Source organism: Dermochelys coriacea, chromosome 9, assembly GCF_009764565.3.
Source record: "Dermochelys coriacea isolate rDerCor1 chromosome 9, rDerCor1.pri.v4, whole genome shotgun sequence".
NCBI lineage: Eukaryota > Metazoa > Chordata > Testudines > Dermochelyidae > Dermochelys > Dermochelys coriacea.
In genome coordinates this window covers 48,672,764-48,696,330 of record NC_050076.1, presented here as the reverse complement: position 1 = coordinate 48,696,330, position 23,567 = coordinate 48,672,764, and the positions used below count along the sequence as shown (strand labels likewise).

Genomic DNA, 23,567 nt, shown 5'->3' with positions numbered 1-23,567 from the left:
TTTCTATGTTGGCTTTTGGAAACATAGTGAAAAACCACAATAACTCTTTGGGGAAAATATTGTAATGTTTCATTCCCACCCGTCCTCTGATTTGAACAAAGGCAGCCTTTGAATTTCATTAATTAAAGGGGTTTTTTTTATTTTCTGGGCACATTTTAATTAATGTATTTAATGTGCTTATTTTATTCCATTCTATTAAAATCAGCCAGGCCAGCCCTGGGCTGAGCCTGCATTGTACTGTCAGTGGCATGGCTAGGATTATATGAAATGGTTTGTACAGAGAGCCAGATGAAAGAGAAAAAGCCAAATAGGGTTGCAGAAAGTGCATTTCATGGGTCCTCTGTCTGCCAGGAGAGAGGGCTGGACTGGCAAGCAGTCTGTCTCTCATGCTGTGTGATAGGTAGATCAAACCATGACACGTTTCTTCCCGTTCCCACAGCCTGATGGCTTCATTTCCTGTCCTACAAGAAGAGACGTTGTTCCAAAAGGGATTCTGGAGCTATCGAATCCCAGCCCTGCTCTATGTGCCACAGTCCTGTACTATCCTGGCATTTGCTGAGGAGCAGGAGGATGAGGTGGATGAACACGCCAAGCTGATAGCAATGCGCAGAGGCACATGTGATGGGACTACCCACCGTGTTCAGGTAATGCACATTTCATTAAAGCTGCTTTGGCTTTGGTTCACTTACTTGGGGGGCAGTACACTGGGTGCGGGGCCAGGACAGGGAACCAGAGAGATGAGTGTGTAATAGGCTTGCTGGGGCACCTTGGCATACCCACTGTGGTTCAGGGAGCCAGCTAGAGAGAGACAGGAACAGAGGGGCTGCTGGCGTGGATCCAGAGACACAAGACAGAGAGAGGAGGGCTAGGGGGTTAGCTTGGTGGGAGGTGGTGACAACAGGAGGTAAATAACTTTTCATTCTGGTAAAACAAATATCTAGTTTACAAATGGTCAAAAATCGCTACACCCCACAAAAGTGTGTATGGGATATGTATATGGGAACTGGTTCATGTGTGTAGCCCATCAAAGTGAATTGGCTAACTTAATAATTCACCGGTTAATGACAGCTAGGCTGGTGGCCAGCTGGGGGCAGTTGATGCTCAATCCATTTGTAATAACTTCTAACAACTGTAAATTTATTAAAATACAGTATCTGTGGGATTATACCCCTCTCCTCTGGTCCTTCAGATGTGGCTTGTTGTCTTAGATCAGTGGTCTTCAACCTTTCTTCATTTGCAGACCCTTAAAAAATTTCAAATGGAGGTGCAGCCCTTTTGGAAATCTTACCCATAGGCTGTGGACCCACAGGGGTTACAGACCACAGGTTGAAATCCACCGTCTTAGATTGTAAGCTCTTCAGGAGCAAGACCCTGTTTCTGCCTATCACAAGTGGGGTCTCAGAGCACTACAGTTATATATATATTCAATAATAATGACACATGTAACCCCACAATAATTCAGTTAGATAGAGTTCAGCTGGTCAGAAAGAGATTTGGTGATTTCTGTCTGCACGCTGAGGTTTATTAAAATAAAAATATACAAACCCCACAAAGGAAAATATTGGTTAAATATTCCAGGTAAAGACAAAGGCTAAAAATGATCAATCAATGGCTGTACCTGGGAATCATCTTCAAGTTGCACTGTAACTAGTACAAAGACTAGATGACCCTTGTGATCCCTTCTAGCCCTATGATTCTATGGCTGTGCTGTATGCTATTAAATATAAACAAAAGACTGAGGGAATTGGGACTTGTGGGATCTGTACCCCAGCTCTGCTTCTGACTTGCTGTGTCTCTTCAGGCAAGTCGCTAAGTCAAAGTTTTCAAACATGGATGACAAAAGCTAAGTACCTGACTCCATATTCAGGCATCTCAATGATTTCAGGTGCTTGGCACCTGTGAAAACCAGTCTCGTTATTTAGCTTTCTGAATAACACAGCAAGTCAGTGGCAGCGCTGAGGCATAAATCATTGACTTCCAGTTTCTTGCTCTAACCACTAGATTTTCTTCTTCTGTCTCTTGTTTCCTACCTGTATCTTTTATACAAGGATCTTTCCTCTATAACACTGATTTATTTTTTCCCCCTGTCCCCCTTTGCACTCCCACATGGCAGTGGAATAAAATGGAGACCATTGTCAATGCGCAGCTGGAGGGCCACCGTTCCATGAACCCATGTCCTGTGTATGATGAAGTCACTGGGAACCTCATTCTGTTCTTTATAGCTGTCCAAGGAAAGGTCTCTGAAAACTACCAGACAAAGACCAACTTGGTTCATCTGTGCCAGGTCACCAGCACTGATAATGGGTGCTCCTGGAGCCCTGCGAAGGATCTCAATGAGACTGTCATTGGCACAGCACACAAGGACTGGGCCACCTTTGCAGTGGGACCAGGCCACGGTTTACAGTTGCTCAATGAAGCTCGGAGTCTCGTGATTCCTGCCTACGCCTATCGGATACTTGATCCTGGGAAAAAACCCACCCCATATGCCTTCTGCTTTGTTAGTTCTGACCATAGGAATACCTGGGCAATGGGGAACTTTGTGGCAAAGAAGAGTGCTCTGGAGTGCCAGGTAGCTGAAGTGCACAGCCAAGGAGAGAGGGTGCTGTACTGCAATGCTAGAAGCAGCCAGGGAGCCAAAGTCCAGGCTGTGAGCTTCAACCATGGGATGGATTTTGATGGTGGTCAGCGGATTGAGAAGCTGGTAGAACCTCCCCATGGCTGCCATGGGAGTGTTACCGGCTTCCCAAGTCCTGCTAACATGAAGTCAGGACAGCTGGGTGCTCTACTCTCACCCCACAGACCCAGCTGGGCGGAGAAATTTAGGAGTGTACCTCAATAAGTGTCCCTTAGATCCCGCATGCTGGACAGGACCCACTCTCATCTTCAATGGCCTGTGTGCTTATTCAGATCTGCAGCACATGGGGTAAGGCCCTGATGGCTTCCCACTGTTCTGCCTGTTTGAGTTTAGCACCAGCTCACAATACAAAGAGATTGTCTTTGTTATGTTCACTTTGAAACAAGCCTTTCCATCCGAGTGCTGAGCCACAGTGGACAGGCCCATTCAGTGTCCGCCTGAGAACCACTTTAGCTGACACTTCACTGTCATGTCTCACCTGTCAGCAAATGGCTTTTATCCTCTGCCTTTGTTCTGGCTGAGAAGCCATATGAAATGGATTGCTTTTCTTTTGCTGTTTCCTCCTCCACCCCTTCCTGCCTGGCTGCCTTTTTTAACATCAAATAGCAAGAATGAATGTGATTTTTCATATAGCGCCATTCAGACTCACCAGCGCAGCCAGAGTGTGGGCTGATGTGGTGACCGTTACCCCTACCCAACATTATTTAATAGACTGCCTGGGATGCTCCTCTGAAGTGGACATCATTGGAATCCCCTGTGCTTTGCAATAATGCCATCCTTACTTTTACCCCTTATTCCTCCCCTGCCCCTGTCTCTCCTGAAATTCTTCTCTGGGCCATCAGTACATTGTGTTCTGAAAACCGCACCTCCCTGTTCTCTCAGCTTCTGGGGAGCCAGGATGCTGTGGCCGGATTGCTCTCTTTCTCATATCATACTATGCCATCCTCTGTCGTCTTCCCTGGCTTCCTACCCATTTCTGGATCATAGAATCATAGGACTGGAAGGGATCTTGAGAGGTCATCTAGTCCAGTCCCCTGCACTCAAGGCAGGACTAAGTATTATCTAGACCATCCCTGACCGGTGTTTATCCAACCTGCTCTTAAAAATCTCCAATGGTAGAGATTGCAAAAGCTCCCTAGGCAATTTATTCCAGTGCTTAACCACCCTGACAGTTAGGAAGTTTTTCCTAATGTCCAACCTAAACTGCCGTTGCTGCAATTTAAGCCCATTGCTTCTTCTCCTATTCTCAGACGTTAAGGAGAACAATTTTTCTCCCTCCTCCTTGTAACAATCTTTTATATACTTGAAAACTGTCATCATGTCCCCCCACAGTCTTCTCTCCTCCAGACTAAATAAACCCAATTTTTAAAATCTTCTCTAATAGGTCATGTTTTCTAGACCTTTAATAATTCTTTTTACTCTTCTCTGGACTTTCTCCAATCTGTCCACATCTTTCCTGAAATGTGGCGTCCCGAACTGGAAACAAGACTCCAGTTGAGACCTAATCAGCGCGGAGTAGAGCAGAAGTATTACTTCTCGTGTCTTGCTTACGGCACTCCTGGATCCAGTTCAGGATTTCTCTCCTGGAATTCAAGACCTTCCCTGGACTCACTCCAGTCTAGCTAATATTTACCACCTGGTTGCTCATGTGCCTCCAATCCCAGCCTCTTCTCCTAGGTAGCGCTTTCTCTTGCACTGCCCCATGCAGCTGGATTTCTCACCGCCAAGAAAGCCTCAGTCACTCCCTCTCTTGCAATCTTACATGGTCCAGCCTGTTCCCTTTCAAACACGGGCCTAGCTTCAGTAGATCACTTGCAAGCAGAAGACCAGATCTTAAGAAGGGGGAGGGGGAAATATGGCCTGCATCAGAACTACAGGGTTAGGCCCAATAAGTATGGCCACTAATGGTAATTTCAAGTTTACTATGTTGGGAGGGGAGATGCATGAATGTCCTATTAACCCAAGGAGTGGGCCATGAACCATCGGAGTTGTAGTGTTTTCTGAGAATTCTAAATAAAACAGGCTGGAGATTGCTCTTATAATCTCTGGCAAGTCCAGGTGGCTAGAAAGCATGATTATCATTATTATAAAACATTGTCTGTCTACGTGGCTCTATAAAAGAGGTGCAGTGTGTCAAACCACTAATGGGTCCCTGCCCCAATTGGCTCACAAGAACACAGTGTAATACAAGCAAACACAGGCATGAGCATATTCTTGCCAGAAGGATTTATGGAGTAGATGGATCTTCAGGAGTTGTTTTTTGAAGGATGCTGCCTGGCCTATGTGGAGTCATAGGGTTAGAAGGGACCCGCAGGGTCATGTACTCTAACCCCCAAGGGAGTAAGAGGTTCTGGTAGATATATGGTGTGGTGTGAAGGGAGGTACAAAGTTGGCGGATGGGAGGCGTTTATGACCAACTTATTGAATGTTTATTTTATTACAGTACTGTGGCCAATGGTAAACTACAATGAAAAACTGCTCACAAAAGTTCAAAAACCAAATGATACAGCACATCCACACACTGGTGTCTGGGGTCTTTGGCTGCCAAGCATGAAAACACATTTGTACACCTTCCCATAATATATATTTACATAAATATGTATTTTGATTAAAATTCCAGGCAGACAATTTAAAAAAAATTATTGATGAGGATGAGCCTCAGAAATCCAATAATTGCCCACTGGAGAAAAACCACATTTGAACTACTGCGTCTCTATTCTAGAGTAAAAATGAAATGCTTCCCAAAGTTTGTGATCCTCTTTTGAGCATGAAATTCCAACAGCATTTCTTCCAGGTGGGTGGCAAAGGGAGTGACCAGAAATGAATCAACAGCAAATGCCAGAGAAGGGAGGGCAGAGGTGTAGGCTGGGGAGGAAGTATGGAGAGCTATGGAAGTTTTACCCAGTTCTCTGGACAGTATTCTATTCCTGCAGAAAGATATAGTCCAAGGTATTTGCAGTATAACAGACTGGGTGTGTGTGTGTGCCCGCGCAATGGGTCCAAGGGAAACGTATTTATTTGCTTTATTAGTGAGGTAAAGTATTTGCTTTTTGGGGCTCTAGCAGGGCCTTTCCATGCCAGTTAGAGCAGTGACCCATGTCGGACCGTGTCAGGTTGACACTACCATTGCCTGTTGAGTTCCTGCATGCTTGAGTGCTCTCTTGCTTGCTTCTTATTGTGTTTCTGGCTTTTGGAAGGGAAACGGTGAGCCTGTAGCAGCTGGAGGCCCACAAAAGCATTCTTGTGTGAGAGATCTGGGTGGCTGTTTTAAAAAAAATACTTCCAGATCTCACTTAATTTCCCTTACTCCACTAGTTCGGCCTGAAGGCACCTGCCAGTAGGCAGGTCCGGCCCACCCTTGGCACAGACTGGGGAACAAAGTATGATAGGAACTATGGAATCTCATGGCCAGCTCAAAGAAATCTGTAATTTCCCATTCTGCTCCCCTCCCCAAGCTGCAGACTAACTAAGAGGCTGGGCTGGAGTAGCTACAAAGTGAGATGCAATTCGCTGGCTGATAAAAGAATGTCACTTAGCTGGTTTGTTTTCAGATCTAGGCCAGAGGCCAAAGTGCCCCCTTGTGGCCAATGGCATATTACTATTGCCTGACCAGCTTCTGGCTATTTTTAGCAAAGTGCTCTGGTTTGGAATCTGCCCTTTGGTTTAATCTCTCTTGTCAATAACATTAGGAAATGCTTTCTGTTCCTTGATACGTGGGAGCCTCTCTGGGCTCTTCTCATCTGTCCACACTCAGCAGTAGCCATTGACAACAGGTGAGAGGACCTTGTTGACAAACCATGTAGTGTGATGTTGTGTGGTCTCATGGGGTGAATGACTGCTGGGTGCTTTGAGCCATAATGCAAATAGCACTGATCCAGTGCACCGGTGCTTTCACAATCGCAGCTGCTGGCACACACTGTACTAGTTTGGCCGCTGGGTTTTGTGTGTGCGTGCTGGGTGGTGTAATATGCAGGAGGACAGACTAGCTGATCTGGTGGTGCTTTCTGGCCTTAACTCTACGGCTGAAAACCCAGTTCATGTAATATGTGCATCCTACCACCTCTGATAGACCAGGTGGAATAACATCCCCACACTGGGGAAAAAATGTTTTGGCTTTGTCCATAGGCAGCTAAGACTTCAAATGTGATTGTCCAACACGGCAACATGTCCCAGTTCTTTGGCTGTGGCGTCATTCTCTCAAGTCAATTATAATGAAATATAACTGCTGCTGTGGTTGTCCAAAGGGTTACTTTCCAGGCTGCTGCTTCTGCTTTGGATTCTTGTGCCTGGCTTTCCCGTTTTTATTCTCTTGTTTTACAATGGGCACCAATCCAGACGTGTGCCACTTTGCTGGGATAATGATATCACAGTATCTTCTGAGCAGAAGAAGAAAACAGTGCAGGTACCTGTCCTGGTGGTGAGCCCTGCGGTTTTAATGTCGCCTTCCATACAATGATACCCATCATAGAGACTACAGGGTGCAACAAGATCACTGTGCTTTCCCCCAAGTAGTATATATGCCAGTTCTCGGCAAGACAACTTCCAAAATCTCCTGTTCCCATGGACGAGCTAATCAGATCTCCTGAACAGCTCTTCTCCAACACAAATACACACAGGGAAAGTTCACTGCTGCAGGAGTTACGGTAAGTGAGGCTAGAGAGCAAACTGCTGTCTCTGGGTAGGGCAGTATGATTCACACTCCATCCTTTGGGAATCAGGTATCCGACTCTAGGGGGTCCACACACACTAACCACATGGCAATCCCACTGTAGTCTTTTCCCACTGTGATAGGACTCACCTACCAGCAGCATAAGAACTAGGCCCCATCCTCTTTTGAAACAATGTCCTCCACATGCCACTTGAGACCATGCTGCAGTTTATGGTATTACAGTGGGATTAATCTTTTAATGACATAGGAACTGGACTGAGCGCTATTTTGGGGCAGTGGAATCTGCATGGTATCCCTCCAGGATGCCACCTGCCTTTTTTTCGTGAGGTCCACCTTAAACACATGTGGCACACTCCAGCTTCTCTGCATATCTGAGCTGGGGTGTTCTGCACAACTGGGCACAGTAGCGCCTTCAGCCATATGCATGGTACATGCCATTGGCAGGGGTGCCAGTTAACAGGCAGAGCCACCGGTGTGGAGGAAGGGGGAGTTTGCCCCAAGTCCCCCATTTGAGAGGACCCTCAAACTGAGTGGTGTTGTGACCTGGTGTGCTGGTTGGCAATGCCAGTCACTGAAATGGGGCCTAGCTGCTCCTCCATCATGACATTTGAAGTTAAAATGAGAGTGGTTCCGCTGTGAATACCATGTAAAACCTCTCTGGGGCACCCCTTGCTGGAATTAGCACATCTGAAGGAAGACGAAGCTCAGAGTCTTCCAAAAGCTGACACCTCGCTGAGGTACCTGCAGGAGTATTTTCAGCCACAGATAAACATTAAAAAGACTAATTAGTCTTGCGACCGAATCAGCTGGGCTCGTGCCTTCTCAGGGGTGCACCACGGTGCTGAGAATTTAAAGCCTCTTATTACCTGGCACGAACTTCCAGTAAGTCAGCAGAACCTGTACTATAAGACGGCAAGGCTAATCTTGTTCAGCAGCAACACTCACTCTGGGTCTGCTTGTATGGTTACCATATGGAACTCTGCTTGCTGTGCTGAGCCGTGGTTTACCGTTGCCTTGACATTTGGAGCAATGCTGCTTCCTGCTGCAGCTACCATGCAGCAGTGGTGTCGTGTCAGCCTAGGCGAGTGAGACGCCCAACCAGCAACTTCAGCAGCGAACTCCCCAAAGCTGCATTTATTGTGTCTATACACTGATGTTTAAGGACTGCTAACATGTACATGTTGGCTAAGGGACGTAAATCCACAAGCAGGGCTTGTGATTTAATTTAAATGTCGTGCTACTCGCTCTCTCCCCGTCCCCGCAGTGAAACGCAATGCCAGAAAATGTAGGGCTCTGGGTGAAGCTCAAATAATGGTATAGGCAAGAGTGCCTCAGGAAGCTGCCTTGTTGCCATGGTGACATACCAGACCTAGGAGTCTCTCTATGAGAGCATGTGGGCAACCACGGCTTGGTGAGGCCGTGGCAGGATTGCAGCAAAGGCCAGTTCTGACAGCAGGGCTGCTGGGGGCCCCCCTCCCAGCACTGACAGGGCTCCACAGCTGAGGGGCCCAAGACACAAGGGCGCAAAGTGTTGGGGAGGCTGCTGTCCTCCTGGCCCAGTGGACTGCAAGGAGGACAAGCGGCGCGGGAGGCCACTCCGAGGCTGAACTGTTCCTTCCCAGGGACGGCTCCCACGTTCCTGGCTGGGGAGGGAGGGAGCAGTGCCAGGACAGCAGAGCTGCAGGGGGCTCCCTGCAGACGCAAGGAGCGGCTGGGGGGGCTGCGGTCCTGGCAGGGCAGAGCAGAGACACGCCCCAGCCAGGAGTGCCGGGAGGAGGACATGTATTGGAATTCGTGAGACTTTGTGATATGTGCCTCACCTATCAGAAGTCATCAGCCACCACTGCAATGCAGGGAAGCTACAGCAGCGGGTGCCATGGCAGGTCCTGAGAAGCTGACCCAGCTTGTGGTTAGCAGGCTGCTGCGATGTGTAGGACTGTGCAATTGATGGTAACGTCTCCTTTTCACACCCACACACTTTATGCCAGGCAGAAAAGTGCTGTGCCAGGCCACCTGAACACATTGAGCTCACAACCGCTGTACAGTACCTGAGATCACACACAGCCCACCCACGTGCCTCACAAACATTGGTGATAGTGCCTGGGACAAGGTCTTTCATATGGCACCCACTGAAGCAGCGCAGTCAACAGTAGTTACTCCTCAGTATGGACAGGAAACCACAAGCATTGCAGCCACACCAGTTCAGCTATTCTCCTACCTCCTTCCCACAACATAGGGCCTTGTGTATGGAAATAACTTGGAAGTCCTGAGCTCAACAGCAGTGCTGGACCCTATGGAGGCTCCAAATGCACTGGTGCAACCACAGCTGTCAGGAACACGCGGCCAGATTCTGGGCCAAGCCACCTTAATTTTCCTCCCCCCAAAACAATGACCAGTCCAGTGCAATTCCAGGTTGCTCTGTTACATCCTGCTGCCCTTGTCCTAAGGGTCTGTTCTGGCAGCTGGGGATCACTGGAGCTCAGTGACTCCCCAACCATGTCCCTTGTAACATAGCCACCTCACTTCCCCCATCCCTGGGACGGGGGTTGGGTAGAGCTGACACTGGCTCTGCACCGCATGGGGACTCCCGAGGCAAGCAGAATCTGGAGCAGGCAGTTAAGCTGGCTCTCCATCCGCTTTGAGTTGGGGCCAAAGTGTGCATGTGCCAGAATGGTTCTGTCAAATGCAGCTACTTGTAAGTATGGGTCAGACAACCAAACATGTCACACGGTCAGTGTCCCTGTGATGGTTCGCTTGCTGTAGATATACCCTCGGTTGTCATGTTCACTGCCTTGGAGATTAGCACTGAGCATGCCATGAAGTGAGTACAGGGCTAGGATAGGAACCTTTTTTTTAATCTTTCCAGCCTAATACAGTAGCAGTAATGGCCTCGGCTTGTAGAGGATGGCACAGGGCTCTTCTAACAACTCAGGAAAGTTACCCAGAAAAGAATTTTCTGTAGTATCTGGCTGGTAAATCTTGCCCATATGCTCAGGGTTTAGCTGATCGCCATATCTGGGGACGGGAAGGAATTTTCCTCCAGGGCAGATTGGAAGAGGCCCTGGAGGTTTTTCGCCTTCCTCTGTAGCATGGGGCACGGGTCACTTGAGGGAGGATTCTCTGCTCCTTGAAGTCTTTAAACCACGATTTGAGGATTTCAATAGCTCAGACATAGGTGAGGTTTTTCGTAGGAGTGGGTGGGTGAGATTCTGTGGCCTGCGTTGTGCAGGAGGTCGGACTAGATGATCAGAATGGTCCCTTCTGACCTTAATATCTATGAATCTAAAGAAGCCATGTATAGACAAAGAAAGGGGAAGTGAAAGCATCAGCCTCCCTCTCCTTTGCAGGCTGCCCAAGTGTTTCTGTCCCATCCCACCTTGAGCTTTCGGAGTCTGACTTACCTTTGAGTGCGACTATGCTGTGTCACGGGGGAGATGTGCGGTTGTTGTCACCAGATCCCAGGACAAAGTTCGCCTGTAAGACTGACTTGTTTCCATGCAGGCTGGGCATAGTTTACAAGGTTCCTTCAAGTACCATATGACACCCAGCTAGATTTTCAGGTCAGATTGTTTTGAAGATTAAAACAGCAATACAGCAGGTAAGAAAGGAGCGCTCTGGGGACAGCAAGCCCAATGCTAATAATCCTGGTTTTGTTTAATCTCCTAGGGGGCCCTTGGTGGGTAAGAGGGGAAATAATAATCTCTAGCTCTTACACAGCACTTGTCATCAGTAGCTCTCAAAGTGCTTCACAGCCTTCAATGTATTTATCCTCCCATCACCCTGTAAGGCCAGCCAGTGCTATTATCCCCATTGTACACAGGGGGAACTGTGTTACAGAGAGATTAAGGTCTGTCTATATCAGGAGTGGGCAAACTTTTTGGCCTGAGGGTCGCATCTGGGTATGGAAATTGTATGGTGGGCCATGAATGCTCACAAAATTGGGGTTGGGATGCAAGAGGGGACAAGCGCTCTGACTGGGGGTATGGGATCTGGGGTGCCATCAGGGGGCCAGAAATGAGGAGTTTAGAGTGTGAGAGGAGGCTCCGGGCTGGGATAGGTGGTTGGGGTGGGGGGTGGCAAGGGCTCTGGCTGGAGGTGAGGGCTCTGGGGTGGGGGTGGGGATGAGGGATTTGGGGTATAGGAGGGTGCTCCAGGCTGCGACCAAGGGGTTCAGCAGGCGGGAGGGGGATCAGGGCTGGGGCAGGGGGTTGGGGCATGGGGGGAAAGGGCTCTGGCTGGGGGTGTGGGCTCTGGGGTGGGACCAGATATGAGGATTTCAGGGTGCAGGAGGGGGCTCCGGGCTCGGGCAGGGGTGCAGGCGGCGCTTACCTCAAGCAGCTCCTGGAAGCAGCAGCATTTCCCTTCTCCAACTCCTATGCAGAGGTGTTGCCAGGTGGCTCTGCGCACTGTTCCGTCCATAGTTGCAGCCCCTGCAGCTCCCATTAGCCACAGTTCCCAGCCAATGAGAGCTGTGGGGGTGGCACTTGGGGTGGGGGCAGCATGCAGAGCCCCCTGGCTTCCCCTAAATGTAGGAGCCAGAGGGGGGACATGCTGCTGCTTCCGGGAGCCTCAGCACGCACACACAGAGCGGCCTCTGACCCCGCTCCCTGGCTGGAGTGTGGGAGCAGAGCAAGCCCCAGACCCCACTCCAGCATGAGCTCGAGGGCTGGATTAAACCAGCTGAAGGGTCATATGTTTGCCCACTCCTGGTCTATACTATAGCTTCTCTAGCTCTGCTGCTGTAGTGTAGATGCTTCCTCCGTCAACGGATAGGCGTTTTCCATAGAAGTAAGGCAGTCCACCTCTCCAAGTGGCGGTAGCTAGGTTAACAGAGAAATTCTTCCATCGATGTAGCTGCATCTACACTGGGGGTTAGGTTGACCTAACTGCGCTGCTCAGGGTGTGAAATTTTTCACTGTCCTGAGTGATGTAGCTGGGTTGATCTAATTTTCAAATGCAGACCAGGCCTAAGTGATTTGTGCAAGGTCGCCCAGGAAATCTGTGGCACAGCTGGGAATTGAACCCTGGTCTCCCAACCCCTAGGCTAGGGCCCTAACCACTGGACAGAGGCAGGGAAAGTGAGAGAGGAGGAAGGATAGGGATGGAAAAAGAGAGGGCCTGGCTTAGCTCTCAGTTACAGTGCTATAAATCAAAGGAAATTCCAGTGAAGTCCATGAAGCTGCTCCAAAGTGGGGGAGCACAATTGCGCCCCTGGCTGGGACTTTCTGATGCAGAGTGGGGGGGACACAGGTGATTAACCGCTTGAGTTACAGTGTTGAAGGGGAGCAGAGGTTGGAGGAACGTGTGATGCTCACTCTGAGCTGTTTGATTTCTGAGGAAGTCGTGCTCAGCTTGGTTTCCTTTCCTTTCTCACTTTGAAACAGGAAGCTGGTGAGCTGCAGCTGCTGAGTTACTGAGACACACGAACAGGCTCTGGCAACTTCTAAACACTGACTGCTGGATTGTCAATAATGTTTCCTCCCGCTCTGGCAATGGATTGGTGCTGGTACCATGGTAACATCACTCGTTCCAAGGCTGAGGACTTGCTCTCCAAAGTGGGAAAGGATGGCAGCTTCCTAGTGCGGGCCAGTGAGTCGATCTCCTCAGCGTATGCGCTCTGTATTCTGTAAGTATGGCTCTTACCTTTCGTGTGGCTCCATTGCTCCTGCCCCCTCTGTGTAGGGACTACCCCACCTCCTCCCCAGCACAGAGACACAGCCACCCCACCTAACAGGAAGGTGCGATCTAACAGTGTGGTAGGTTTAACCTGGCCTGGCCACAGAGTGTGATGGAGGGAATTGAAAGAAACCACATTTGTGACAGTTGTTGTGGAACAAACCACACTAGTGAGGGGAGGCCAAAAACCCCTGATCCAAAAGGAGACAAAAATCCAAGGATGTCTCGTGGATCGATGCGTTCAGAGATGGGGAACCATCCTGTTATCTCTGGTGTATCTGAATGACCCTCCCATTTGGGTCTTGTTCTCTTTGGAATGGGGGAAAAAAAAACCTAAGCATGGTGCCCACCAGGCATTTTCTCCCATTGAATTACTCACAGCTCAGAGCATGTTTGACACCGCAGGTTGGTCAGTAAATGCCTTGTTCAGTCTGGCAGGTGTACTGCAAATGTGCAGGTAGCTTTGCATGCCAGCACTGGTCCTTACAGAGGCTGTCTCTGATTCAGCCCGAACAGGGACGTGGTCCTACAGAGGATGCAGGGTTCTAAGGATGGTAAAAATGGGGGGGAAATCTCCCAGTGTCCTTAGCAGCTATTTCACTCCACATCAAAGACCCTTCCCCTGGAATGAAGATTAGGGATTGAATTGGAGAGATCAGTGACTCTGGTCTTGTTTGATTGAGTGCAGCTGATATAGTTGGTGTCAGGAGAGGTTGAGGCAGAGAGAGAGATCAGATTCAAGAGTTTGAGATTTTTTAAATTTTGTCACAGAGAGCCATCATGCCATAGAAACATAGGGCTAAAAGGGACCACAAGGGTCATCTAGTCTAACCCCCTGCCAAGAAGCAGGATTTGTTGTGAATAAACCATCCAAAGATGGTGTCCGCCTAGGAGAAATCAAATTAGCCTGCTAGGACCCCAGGCCTAACAATCATTACATTTCACAGCTGCTGGGAACAGACTTTAAAAAAGTCTCACCATGTTTTTCTTAGTAACCAAATAACAAGCAGGTTTCTTGCTGCTACTTCCTCTTTAAAGTACATTTGTCTCAGTTCTAAAAAGAGGTGCTGCTGTTTGAGCTGTGGTCTAACTGTCCACTTTTGAGCTCCAGCTTCTGAGGACAGTACAATAGAAGACAGATGGTGTGAGTCTCAGAAAGAGTGCATGGGGCAGGCTAGCATGTCCTACTGCACATATGTTGGATGATAATGGGATGGTGGTGACGCAGAGAGGGGAGTGCACAGTGGGGAGAGCATGCATGTGTGTGGAGAGGGTGGCATATGGAGGGAAGGGATGTGCATATGGAGGGCAGGGAGTGTTTGGTAGGTGTGTTTGTGTATGGGGAGCAGAGGGAGGATGGGTGACTGCAGACATGGAGCATTTACATCTCTGGGGCTGGGGGTTGTCTGCATGTAATTTAGAGCTGGTGCCAAAGTCACTTGTTCCTGAACTATAACTTGGAATAAATAGCACAAATTGGCTTCTTCAGGGGCGCTTGCAAGATCCCTTTTATTTGCTTTGAACAAACACACACGTAAACAAAATACTGTTTACAGACACTAGGAAGCTGCGAATATTTGCATCAGTTTTCCCTCTGAAGTGTTTCCACAGCCATCTTTGAAAGCCCTTTGCGCAGTTTTGAGAGACAAGGAATCAGGGAACAGAAACAACATGGTGACCAAAGTTGTCTAAAACGGGGGCCAAAAGTCAGGCTCCTCAGTCCATATTTAAATGCTTAAATAAGTGGGCTGGGTTTCAGAGGTGCTGAGCACCCAGCAGCTTCCTCTGAAGTCATTGGGAGCTGCTAGATGCTCAGCACTTTTGAAATTCAGGCCACTTGTTATTTAGGTGCCTAAATATACTACTAAGAACCTAACTGTAAGCCCCCATTTTTGAAAATCTCAGGCCACGTAACTTCAATGACCAATCATGCAGCACAAATAGCAAATTAGGAAGAGAGAATGCTTGAAGCAGTAGTTGTGGGTGGACAGGTCATAAGCAAATTATAGGCCAAAATGTGTCACGCAACCCATGTGTTGATTACTGGGACAATTTATAAAATCAAGACTGCTGGTGGATAATTCACTAAGAGAATAGGGACTAAACATGCTGAATAAATTGTTCACTGGGAATAGATCTCCCAGCTCGGGTGGTAACAACAAACCATCCGGGTGTCTCAGTGTTAAGGGTAAAGTGCTTCTCATGTTTACTGGAGCTGCTTGGAACATTTTCAACTAAATACATTTTCATCGAAATATGATGATTAGTCAAAGCCGAGATGTTTTGTGGAGTCGTATCAATTTTGATTAAGTTTTCAACAGGAAGATTTCTGAGCTCCAGGGCGCTCTGGTCTCTTCTGAGCCAAGAGAAAAAGAGAACCAAATAAAAACCCTGACCTTTTGGATACAAAACCAAACATTTTGACACAATTCTGCTTTGCAAAAACATTCAAAAGGTTCTAATATGGAGCGAAAACAAACTTCAGCACTTCAAAAGCTGTCACCAAGCAGACCTGTCGTTCTCCAGCCAGAGTTAATGTTCATCTAGCAGATTCATTGAAATTAGAATGGGGACTTGAATAACTTTTTATCCTGCTGAGACAAATAAATTTTCCTGGAGGGATGTTGCAGGAAAATAATGATTTGAATAATGACAGACCGAGGGTGTGTGTATGTAAGTAATAATGCCTTCCCTTCTTTTATTGCTCCGACAGCAGCAAAATAGAACTTAGAAGACAAATTGTACGAACAACAAATACACAGTGAATGCCCCTCCTCCAGACACTTTCATCCTCTGTTCTGTAGTCTAATTCTTATGACCTGATTGCCCCATGAAAGGCAAGGACCAGAGTGATTCTCCTTCTTTCCATGTTACTGGAACGCTTGGTTTGCCCGTTTATTAAGTAGAAATGACTATTGAGCTCTTGCACTCAAGGAATTCAACTGGAAATGATTACCCAGCTCATGAACTCAAAAAGGGTTTAACAGCAAGCTGTGTCTGAAACTAGCATTATCCTTCCACTGGGACCTTCTGCCTTGATGTGCTTTTGTTCAAGATGCTGGAAAACATAAACAGTTGGACAGGGAGGGAAGCTACGGGCAGAGGGGGGGAGACTGTATTTTCCTTGTGTGTCTCTATTAAAAACCCATGGCTTTCCTTTAAGATCCTTCTAGGAAAATCACTATTTTAAAGACCAGATACAGTGGCTCTAGATCATGTACCAATTGAAAACAGCGCTAACGAATACCTACAAAATCACTAGGTTGGAAGTTGGTGTGTTGGAACTCTTCAGATGTAGCACTGTGAAGCCATTTAGCAACAATGAAGATTTCTTCCAGGAAACCCAAAAAGAAACTCCCTTGCAGGACTTAGCACCTCTTAGAGAGTTTGTCCCAAACACAAGACCTGGATGGACCAGTACTGCCCTCCTTTACTGGGCAATGAAACTAGAAAAGGCCGGGGTTTTGGGTGTGATAAAGAGTGGATGTTTTGAGGTGGGAGGGGCTTCCCTTTGTACACCTGAAGGCATTGGCATGTGCTGAAACCAATTAGAATACAGTGGATGAAGAGGACTTGATCCTTCTGACAAAAGAAAATTCCATTCTTTCCAGGACATGTCTCCAATTAAAGACATTTCATGCTGCCACCTCCTTTGGCCTCTTATTGGAGACTAAGCCATGCAGCATATTCTACATGCTGAAAAGCCCTTGGGAGGAAGATGTCCTCTCCACCTTGTGAATAACTGAAGATCTGTGTTGAGCCTTGTCTCCACTGAACATGTATAGAAATACTTCCCACTGCTTCAGCCCAGCCATGGGTACTTCTGTAAATATCTGTAGAGTCAGACAAGGCCTTAATAGCCCACAACATGTAATAAATTAAGGTTGCAGAGGGATTGTTTTGGAGCATTTTGCACCTCTCATAAACATTACGTCCATTGGGTGGTGTCCTGTAAATTCACCTTTTAAAGGCATAGGGATAGCTGAGATAGCAGGACTATAGAGCTGTGGCATTTATCTTCTATCAAGAGAAAGGGACACTTCCTGAATGGAACCCAAATGTTGCCTAAGTCAAATGCCCATCCAGACAGGATTTGGAGGCATCCTGTTACCAAGGAGGTAATACTCCTACATGAGTTTGGAAGCCCCTTCCAAAATCCCTGGGTTATATTCCTGGGTAGAGGAGTAGCGCTTTGCTAGGTGACCTTGGGCCAGCCACTGCCAGCTCTATACTTCAGTTTCCCCATCTGTAAAATGGACATAATGATGCTGACTTCCTTTGTGACTTAGAGCTCTCTGGATGAAAAGTGCTCGGTGAGAGCTGGTTATTTGTTTTCCATGTTACCAGTGGCTGATCAGCTCAGTGATGGTCCAAAAGAAGAGGAGCAGAGTTGTGATCCCCTCCAATATCTCTCCAGTATCTGAGGGTACCACATGTGATCTGTCCACACTGGTATTAGCTGAATTCCAAGGGGGGGTTGCCTGTCTCACTGTGTATCTGTACAATGCTTGGCAGAGCAGGGTCCTGATTGTGGTTGGGCCCTAAAGCTGCTACCATAATATACACAGTAAAGAGCAGTTCTGATTTGCAGCAAGTCCTAAGTCACACTGGAAGAGGAGAGGAAATATGTACTCATTCCCCTTTCCCTCTTTTGCCTTCAGGAGCTGGTGCAGGGAGGGAGCTAGGAGACAGATGAGGAAGCATGTTGGGACACATTTAGCCTCAGGATATTGCTTTGATGGGTGCTGCATATACCATCAATATGTCCAAGATCAGCAATGCTTGTGGCTTTTTCTAAAAACATTCTTAAGAAACATCTCAAAGAGAATCTTTTTAGGTGAAAAGTGAAAGTATCTAGGACCAACTGTGGAGCAGTCATGGTGCTTAAGAGCTAAAAGCTTAAGAGCAATGAAGTTATAACAACAAAGCAAGGCAGATAAATGGAGGTTGTTAGCCGACTGTTTGATTCATGGCATTCTCCATTTATGCATGGCTGAATCATGAGATTGCTAAGGAGGATTCCCACAGGGAGAGCCACTTTTGCTCATACCATTCATATATCACCTTATGGCCCTTTGTTAGCTTTCCCTGTAGATGTTCCTATATAACACCCTGTCTCAACAACCTCTGACAGCGGGAGCTTGCCACCTGATTGTGCACCCAGTGTGCTTTGATGGCTTGATAGTCATTGAGCTGGTTTGTTTATCAGTTTCATAATCTCCATACACACACATTTTCTCTCATCAGCTACATAATCAGCACTGTTCTCATCTCAGCCCCTTTTTGCATATCTGCAGGAGGAAGTGGTGGAAGAGTTCTGCATTGATAGATAAAAACAAAACCAAATCCCACTCCTAGCGGGGAGATCCCCAACTGGTGTCAACTGTCATCGCTCCATTGACTTAAAAGAGCTTTGATAGCTGACGAACTGCCCCTGGCTGGGTCTGGGAGCACTGAAGAGACGTGGGTGGGTGCGTGAACACCTCCGATCACTTCACAGTGAGCCCTCAGAGCTGTTGTGGGGTGGCGGTGCACTCTGAAGGGCATTCCAGCTCTATTCTTGTGCATCTTGCTTAAAAGAACCCAGGTTCAGAGGGAGCTGTGTGGCTAATTCCTGTAGTCAGCATTGAAAATCTCACCCCAATGTATGAGTAACTTGGTTTTATGCTCTGTCTGACTCCAAATGCAAGGCTGTATAACCCCTAAGGAATCTCTCTCTCGCTCGCTCTTGATGTGATTCAGAAAAGCCTAGTTTGAATAAACATATATACCAAATCACAAAGGAGACAAGTATGTCGGTATGCATCAGACAACGCTCCTCCTCGGGAAGGCTGATCACAGACCACCTTTCCTGATCCTCTGGAGATGGGCTGCAAGCCTTATCTGTTTTGTCCCGGGGATGCTAAAACGGGATTGAGATTAGTTTTTGGAGGGAAATGGGGTTGAAATTTGTGTCCTTAGGAATTAGGATACACAAATATGCAAATACACAAATTAGGAAAGGGATAGATAATAAAACTGAAAATATAATGCAACTACATAAATCATGATATGCCAACACCATGAATACTGCATGAAGTTCTGGTCTTCCCATCTCAAGAAAGATATATTTGAATTGGAAAAGGTACAGAGAAGGGCAACAAAAATATGTAGGAGTATGGAACAGCTTCCAAATGAGGAGAGATTAAAAAGACAGGGACTGTTCAGTTTAGAAAAGAGACGACCAATGTGGGATTTGATAGAGGTCTATAAAATCTTGAATGGTGTAGAGAAAGCTAATAAGGAAGTGTTATTTACCTCTTCACATAACACACAGAACTAGGGCTCACCCAATGAAATTAATAGGCATAAGGTTTAAAACGAACAAAAGGAAGTATTTCTTCACACAACACATAGTCAACCTGTGGAACTTGTTACCAGAGGATGTGATGGCCAAAACTATAAATGGGTTCAAAAAAGAATTAGATAAGTTCACGGAGGGATAGGTCTATCAATGGTTATTAGCCAAGATGGTCAAGGATGCAACCCCATTCTTTGGGTGTCCCTAAACCTCTGGCTGTCAGAAGCTGGGAGTGGACGACGGGATGGATCTCTCGATTATTGCCCTATTCTATTTATTCCCTGTTAAACATCTGGCACTGGCTGTTGTCAGAAGACAGGATACTGGGCGAGATGGACCATTGGTCTGACCCAGTATGGCCATTCTTACGTTCTTATTCAGTCATCAGTCTATGTCAGAGTCTTCCATTCAATTTCTGTTGTTATAGAATGATGCTATGATAAGATTCCCCCATAGATATGTTCTAACAGCCTCTCCTCCAATCTGTTCCAGGTTCCAGAATTGCGTTTATACCTACAGGATTCTACCCAATAAAGAAAATAAGCTAATTATCCAGGTAAGACGTACTTGAATGCAGACACCATACCACAAAAATGTATCTGGCTTAGGGCTTGTCTGAATGGGACTTTAGTGCGCAGCAAGCCAGAATGCAAATCTACAGCCCCATGTGGACCCTACTACAGTGCTCTAAAATTTCCAAGCGCAGTTCACTTTACTGCCGTTTGAAATGAAAGTATGTCAAAGCACACTACAGAATTTGTAGTGTGCTATAGCAATCTTCACATTGGACGTAACTGCACAACAAACTAGATTCACATCCTGGCTTGCCGCGTGGTGATGTCCGGCATAGACAAGCCCTGACGCTTAATAGATTCATAGATTCATAGATACTAAGGTCAGAAGGGACCATTCTGATCATCTAGTCCGACCTCCTGCACAGCGCAGGCCACAGAATCTCACCCACCCACTCCTATGAAAAACCTCACCCATGTCTGAGCTATTGAAGTCCTTAAATCATGGTTCAAAGACTTTAAGGAGCAGAGAAGCCTCCCTCAAGTCAACCATGCCCCATGCTACAGAGGAAGGCGAAAAACCTCCAGGGCCTCTCCAATCTGCCCTGGAGGAAAATTCCTTCCCAACCCCAAATATGGCAATCAGCTAAACCCTGAGCATATGGGCAAGATTCACCAGCCAGATACCCAGGAAAGAATTTTCTATAGTAACTCAGATCCCATCCATCTAATATCCCATCTCAGGGGATTTGGCCTATTTACCCTGAATATTTAAAGATCAATTACTTACCAAAATCCCATTATCCCATCATACCATCTCCTCCATAAACTTATCGAGTAGAATCTTAAAACCAGATAGATCTTTTGCCCCCACTGCTTCCCTTGGAAGGCTATTCCAAAACTTCACTCCTCTGCTGGTTAAAAACCTTCGTCTGATTTCAAGTCTAAACTTCCTGGTGGCCAGTTTATACCCATTTGTTCTTTTGTCCACATTGGTGCTGAGCTTAAATAATTCCTCTCCTTCTCCTATATTTATCCCTCTGATATATTTATAGAGAGCAAAAAAGATTGTTCATATGTATTGTTTCACCATGGCTCTTACACTAAAACAATTAACTCTATTCATCAAAGCAACATTCACACTGAACCCAAGACTAATCTCCTTCTCCAAGCCTTAGCCCACTTCTACCATGATACTCCACCGTACCAGTACACTAATAACCTCTCTAACACATTTGCTTTCAATTCAACAATACAACTGCTCACTGTGCACACATCAAGTAACTGAAAAATCACACTGCAGTGAATGACCTGAACTCCAGCTTTCTAGCACTGTTATTTAATAACTTAATGACAATTAGCATCCTAAAATCACAAAGTTAGCATCTCTACACACCTTGCACCAGTCAGAGAATACAAAGTGAACGACAGACTCAGAATTAAAGAGGCAGTGTAATCCAGTGAGTTGGGACTCTCAGCTGGTTTCTGTTCCCAACTGTCAGTGACTGGTTGTGTGACCTTTCACAGGTCATTCCACTTCTGTTACCTCTCCAACCCTTTGTCTTGCCAATTTAGATAGTATGAACTTTGGGCCTGTATGTTGTATAGTGCCTAGCATAAAGAGATCCCTGTTTGAGCTGGACCTCTTGGATAACACAGATTCTACTTTAGGTTTACATTGGGACTGTTAAAAAAAAAAAATCATCTCACCCAGGCAATACAATGAAAGAAAGCTATACACACACATTATTGGCATGTGCACTGTTTCATTGGTACACTCCTGATACATTGTTTAATAAGGTGGCAGGATGAAGTTAAGTTTGTGCAATGTGACTGATTTTTGCTGTGTTCACTGAGGGTGCTTAAGTTAAAATAAGCTTGCTAGAGAGGAGATTAGAGTACTGAAGTGGTTGTATGCCATGATGGCGATAGATCAGTGCTTGGGGTTGGTCTTGTGTTGGGCATGGTTGCTATTATTATTTATAGGGCTGTCAAGCAATTAAAAAAAAGTAATCACAATTAATTGCACTGCTAAACAATAATAGAATACCATTTAAATATTTTGGATGTTTTCTACATTTTCAAATATATTGATTTCAAGTACAATACAGAATACAAATATTTTTGATTATAAGTATTTCCACTGTAAAAAAACAAAATAAATAGTATTTTAGGGCTGTCAACTAATCGCAGTTAACTCGTGATTAACTCAAAAAAATGAATCATGATTAAAAAAATTAATCGCAATTAATCACAGTTTTAATCGCACTGTTACCATTAGAATACCAATTGAATGTATTAAATTGGATGTTTTTCTACATTTTCATATATATTGTATTCTGTGTTGTAACTGAAATCAAAGTGTATATTTGATTACAAATATTTGCACTGTAAAAATGAACAAAAGAATTAGTATTTTTCAATTCACCTCATACAAGTACTGTAGTGCAATCTCTTTGTCAATATATATGAAAATGTAGAAGAACATTCCAAAATATTTAATACATTGCCTGAGTTAACTGCGATTAATCGACAGCCCTAATTATTTATATTACAATAGTATCTAAAGCCCTAACTGCAGTTGGGGGCCTATTGTGATAGGGGCTGGACACAGACTTCGTGAGAGGTGGTCCCTGCCTGAAGAGTTTATAATCTAACTAGACAAAGTGGGAGGAAACTAAGGCACAGACAGGTAATGGCTTGCCCAGGGTCATGCAGCAGGTCGGTGCAGAGCTGGGACTAGGACCCAGGACTAGTTAATGGTGTCCTTACTTTTTAGCATGTTGTGAGGAAATACAGTTAAGGAGCCTTAACTCTAAATAAAAGGTTTGTTTTAGGGAATGGGAATGTCCTGATTTTTTTTTTATATATATAAAACCCCCCAGAGTTAATGCTGGAGCTGGGCACCTAGCTGTGAGGGGTTAGAAAGGGAGGCGGAGGTAACCAGAAACGGGGGGATGTGGAGCCAAAATTTTGCATATCCCATGGAGGAAGCCTTAACCAACATGCCAAGTTCCTGTGACTGCTGCTCTAAGCTTTTCACTCGAAGCAGCAGCAGCCCTGAGGGTGTCGGCCAGCTTTGAGAAGCTGGAGCATCAGTTAGAACATTGTGTGCCCACAGTGTAAAGTTTTAAACAGAGCAGCTCCAATTGTTTCCCCTGCGCCCCGTCCAGCTCAGCTCCCAGGACCTCAGCCTGTCTCCGTGCCCTGCTGCACCTTTTGCCCATATCCTATCTCCACTGTTCTTCCCAGTTTTCTTCCTGTGAACTATAAACACTCATCCATGAATGAGCAGTTTACTTGAATATTTTAAGCAAGCTTCTTTGTGTTCAGAATGAGGACTGCATATCTGGGGAGGAGACATTGTGTTATTCATACACAAGAGAGATCTAATCCTGGCTTTGAGTGCTTTGTGCAGCCTTAATCTGGGAAATGCTATTGCACCTCCATAATTCCTAACACACTTTATGACCGTGAACAAGAGCATGAAAAATATATATTTACCCCCCAGCCTTGAAATAATGTGCACACCAAACTAAAACCACACCCCACCGTCCCACGCACAATTAAACCTCCAGGGAAGGTTTCTCTGTCTGATAAGTGCAACCCCGAGCTCCAGATTCAGGTTTAATAGGTATTAGTTTGGTGGCTCAATTTCTGAGGGTCAATGCTCACTGGGAAATATATAGAATCAGTAGATGGGCATAGCCTTTAAGTCCACTGGATCTCTGTCAG

The 23,567-nt window shown here is 46.2% G+C and overlaps 2 protein-coding genes across 4 annotated transcripts in view; both read left to right on the top strand.

Moving 5' to 3' along the window:
- Positions 1–443: 443 nt before the first annotated feature.
- NEU2 (neuraminidase 2) lies at positions 444–3,678 on the top strand. Its single transcript, XM_038416551.2, is given in 3 exon segments — positions 444–644; positions 2,114–2,763; positions 2,765–3,678. Coding segments are annotated over 3 exon segments (1,014 nt in total). The 3' UTR covers positions 2,928–3,678.
- A 6,993-nt stretch (positions 3,679–10,671) lies between these two features.
- INPP5D (inositol polyphosphate-5-phosphatase D) overlaps positions 10,672–23,567 on the top strand; it is a 73,845-nt gene continuing 60,949 nt past the window's right edge. The window contains exons 1-3 of one of the 3 annotated variants that reach the window (XM_043492782.1): positions 10,672–10,901; positions 12,788–12,930; positions 19,813–19,876. In XM_043492782.1, the coding sequence (XP_043348717.1) occupies positions 12,797–12,930; positions 19,813–19,876 (198 nt within the window). In that variant the 5' untranslated portion in view covers positions 10,672–10,901; positions 12,788–12,796. Of the gene's footprint in view, positions 10,902–12,658; positions 12,931–19,812; positions 19,877–23,567 lie in introns of those variants that run through there. The other 2 variants (XM_038415752.2, XM_038415751.2) reach the window with 2 other exon arrangements.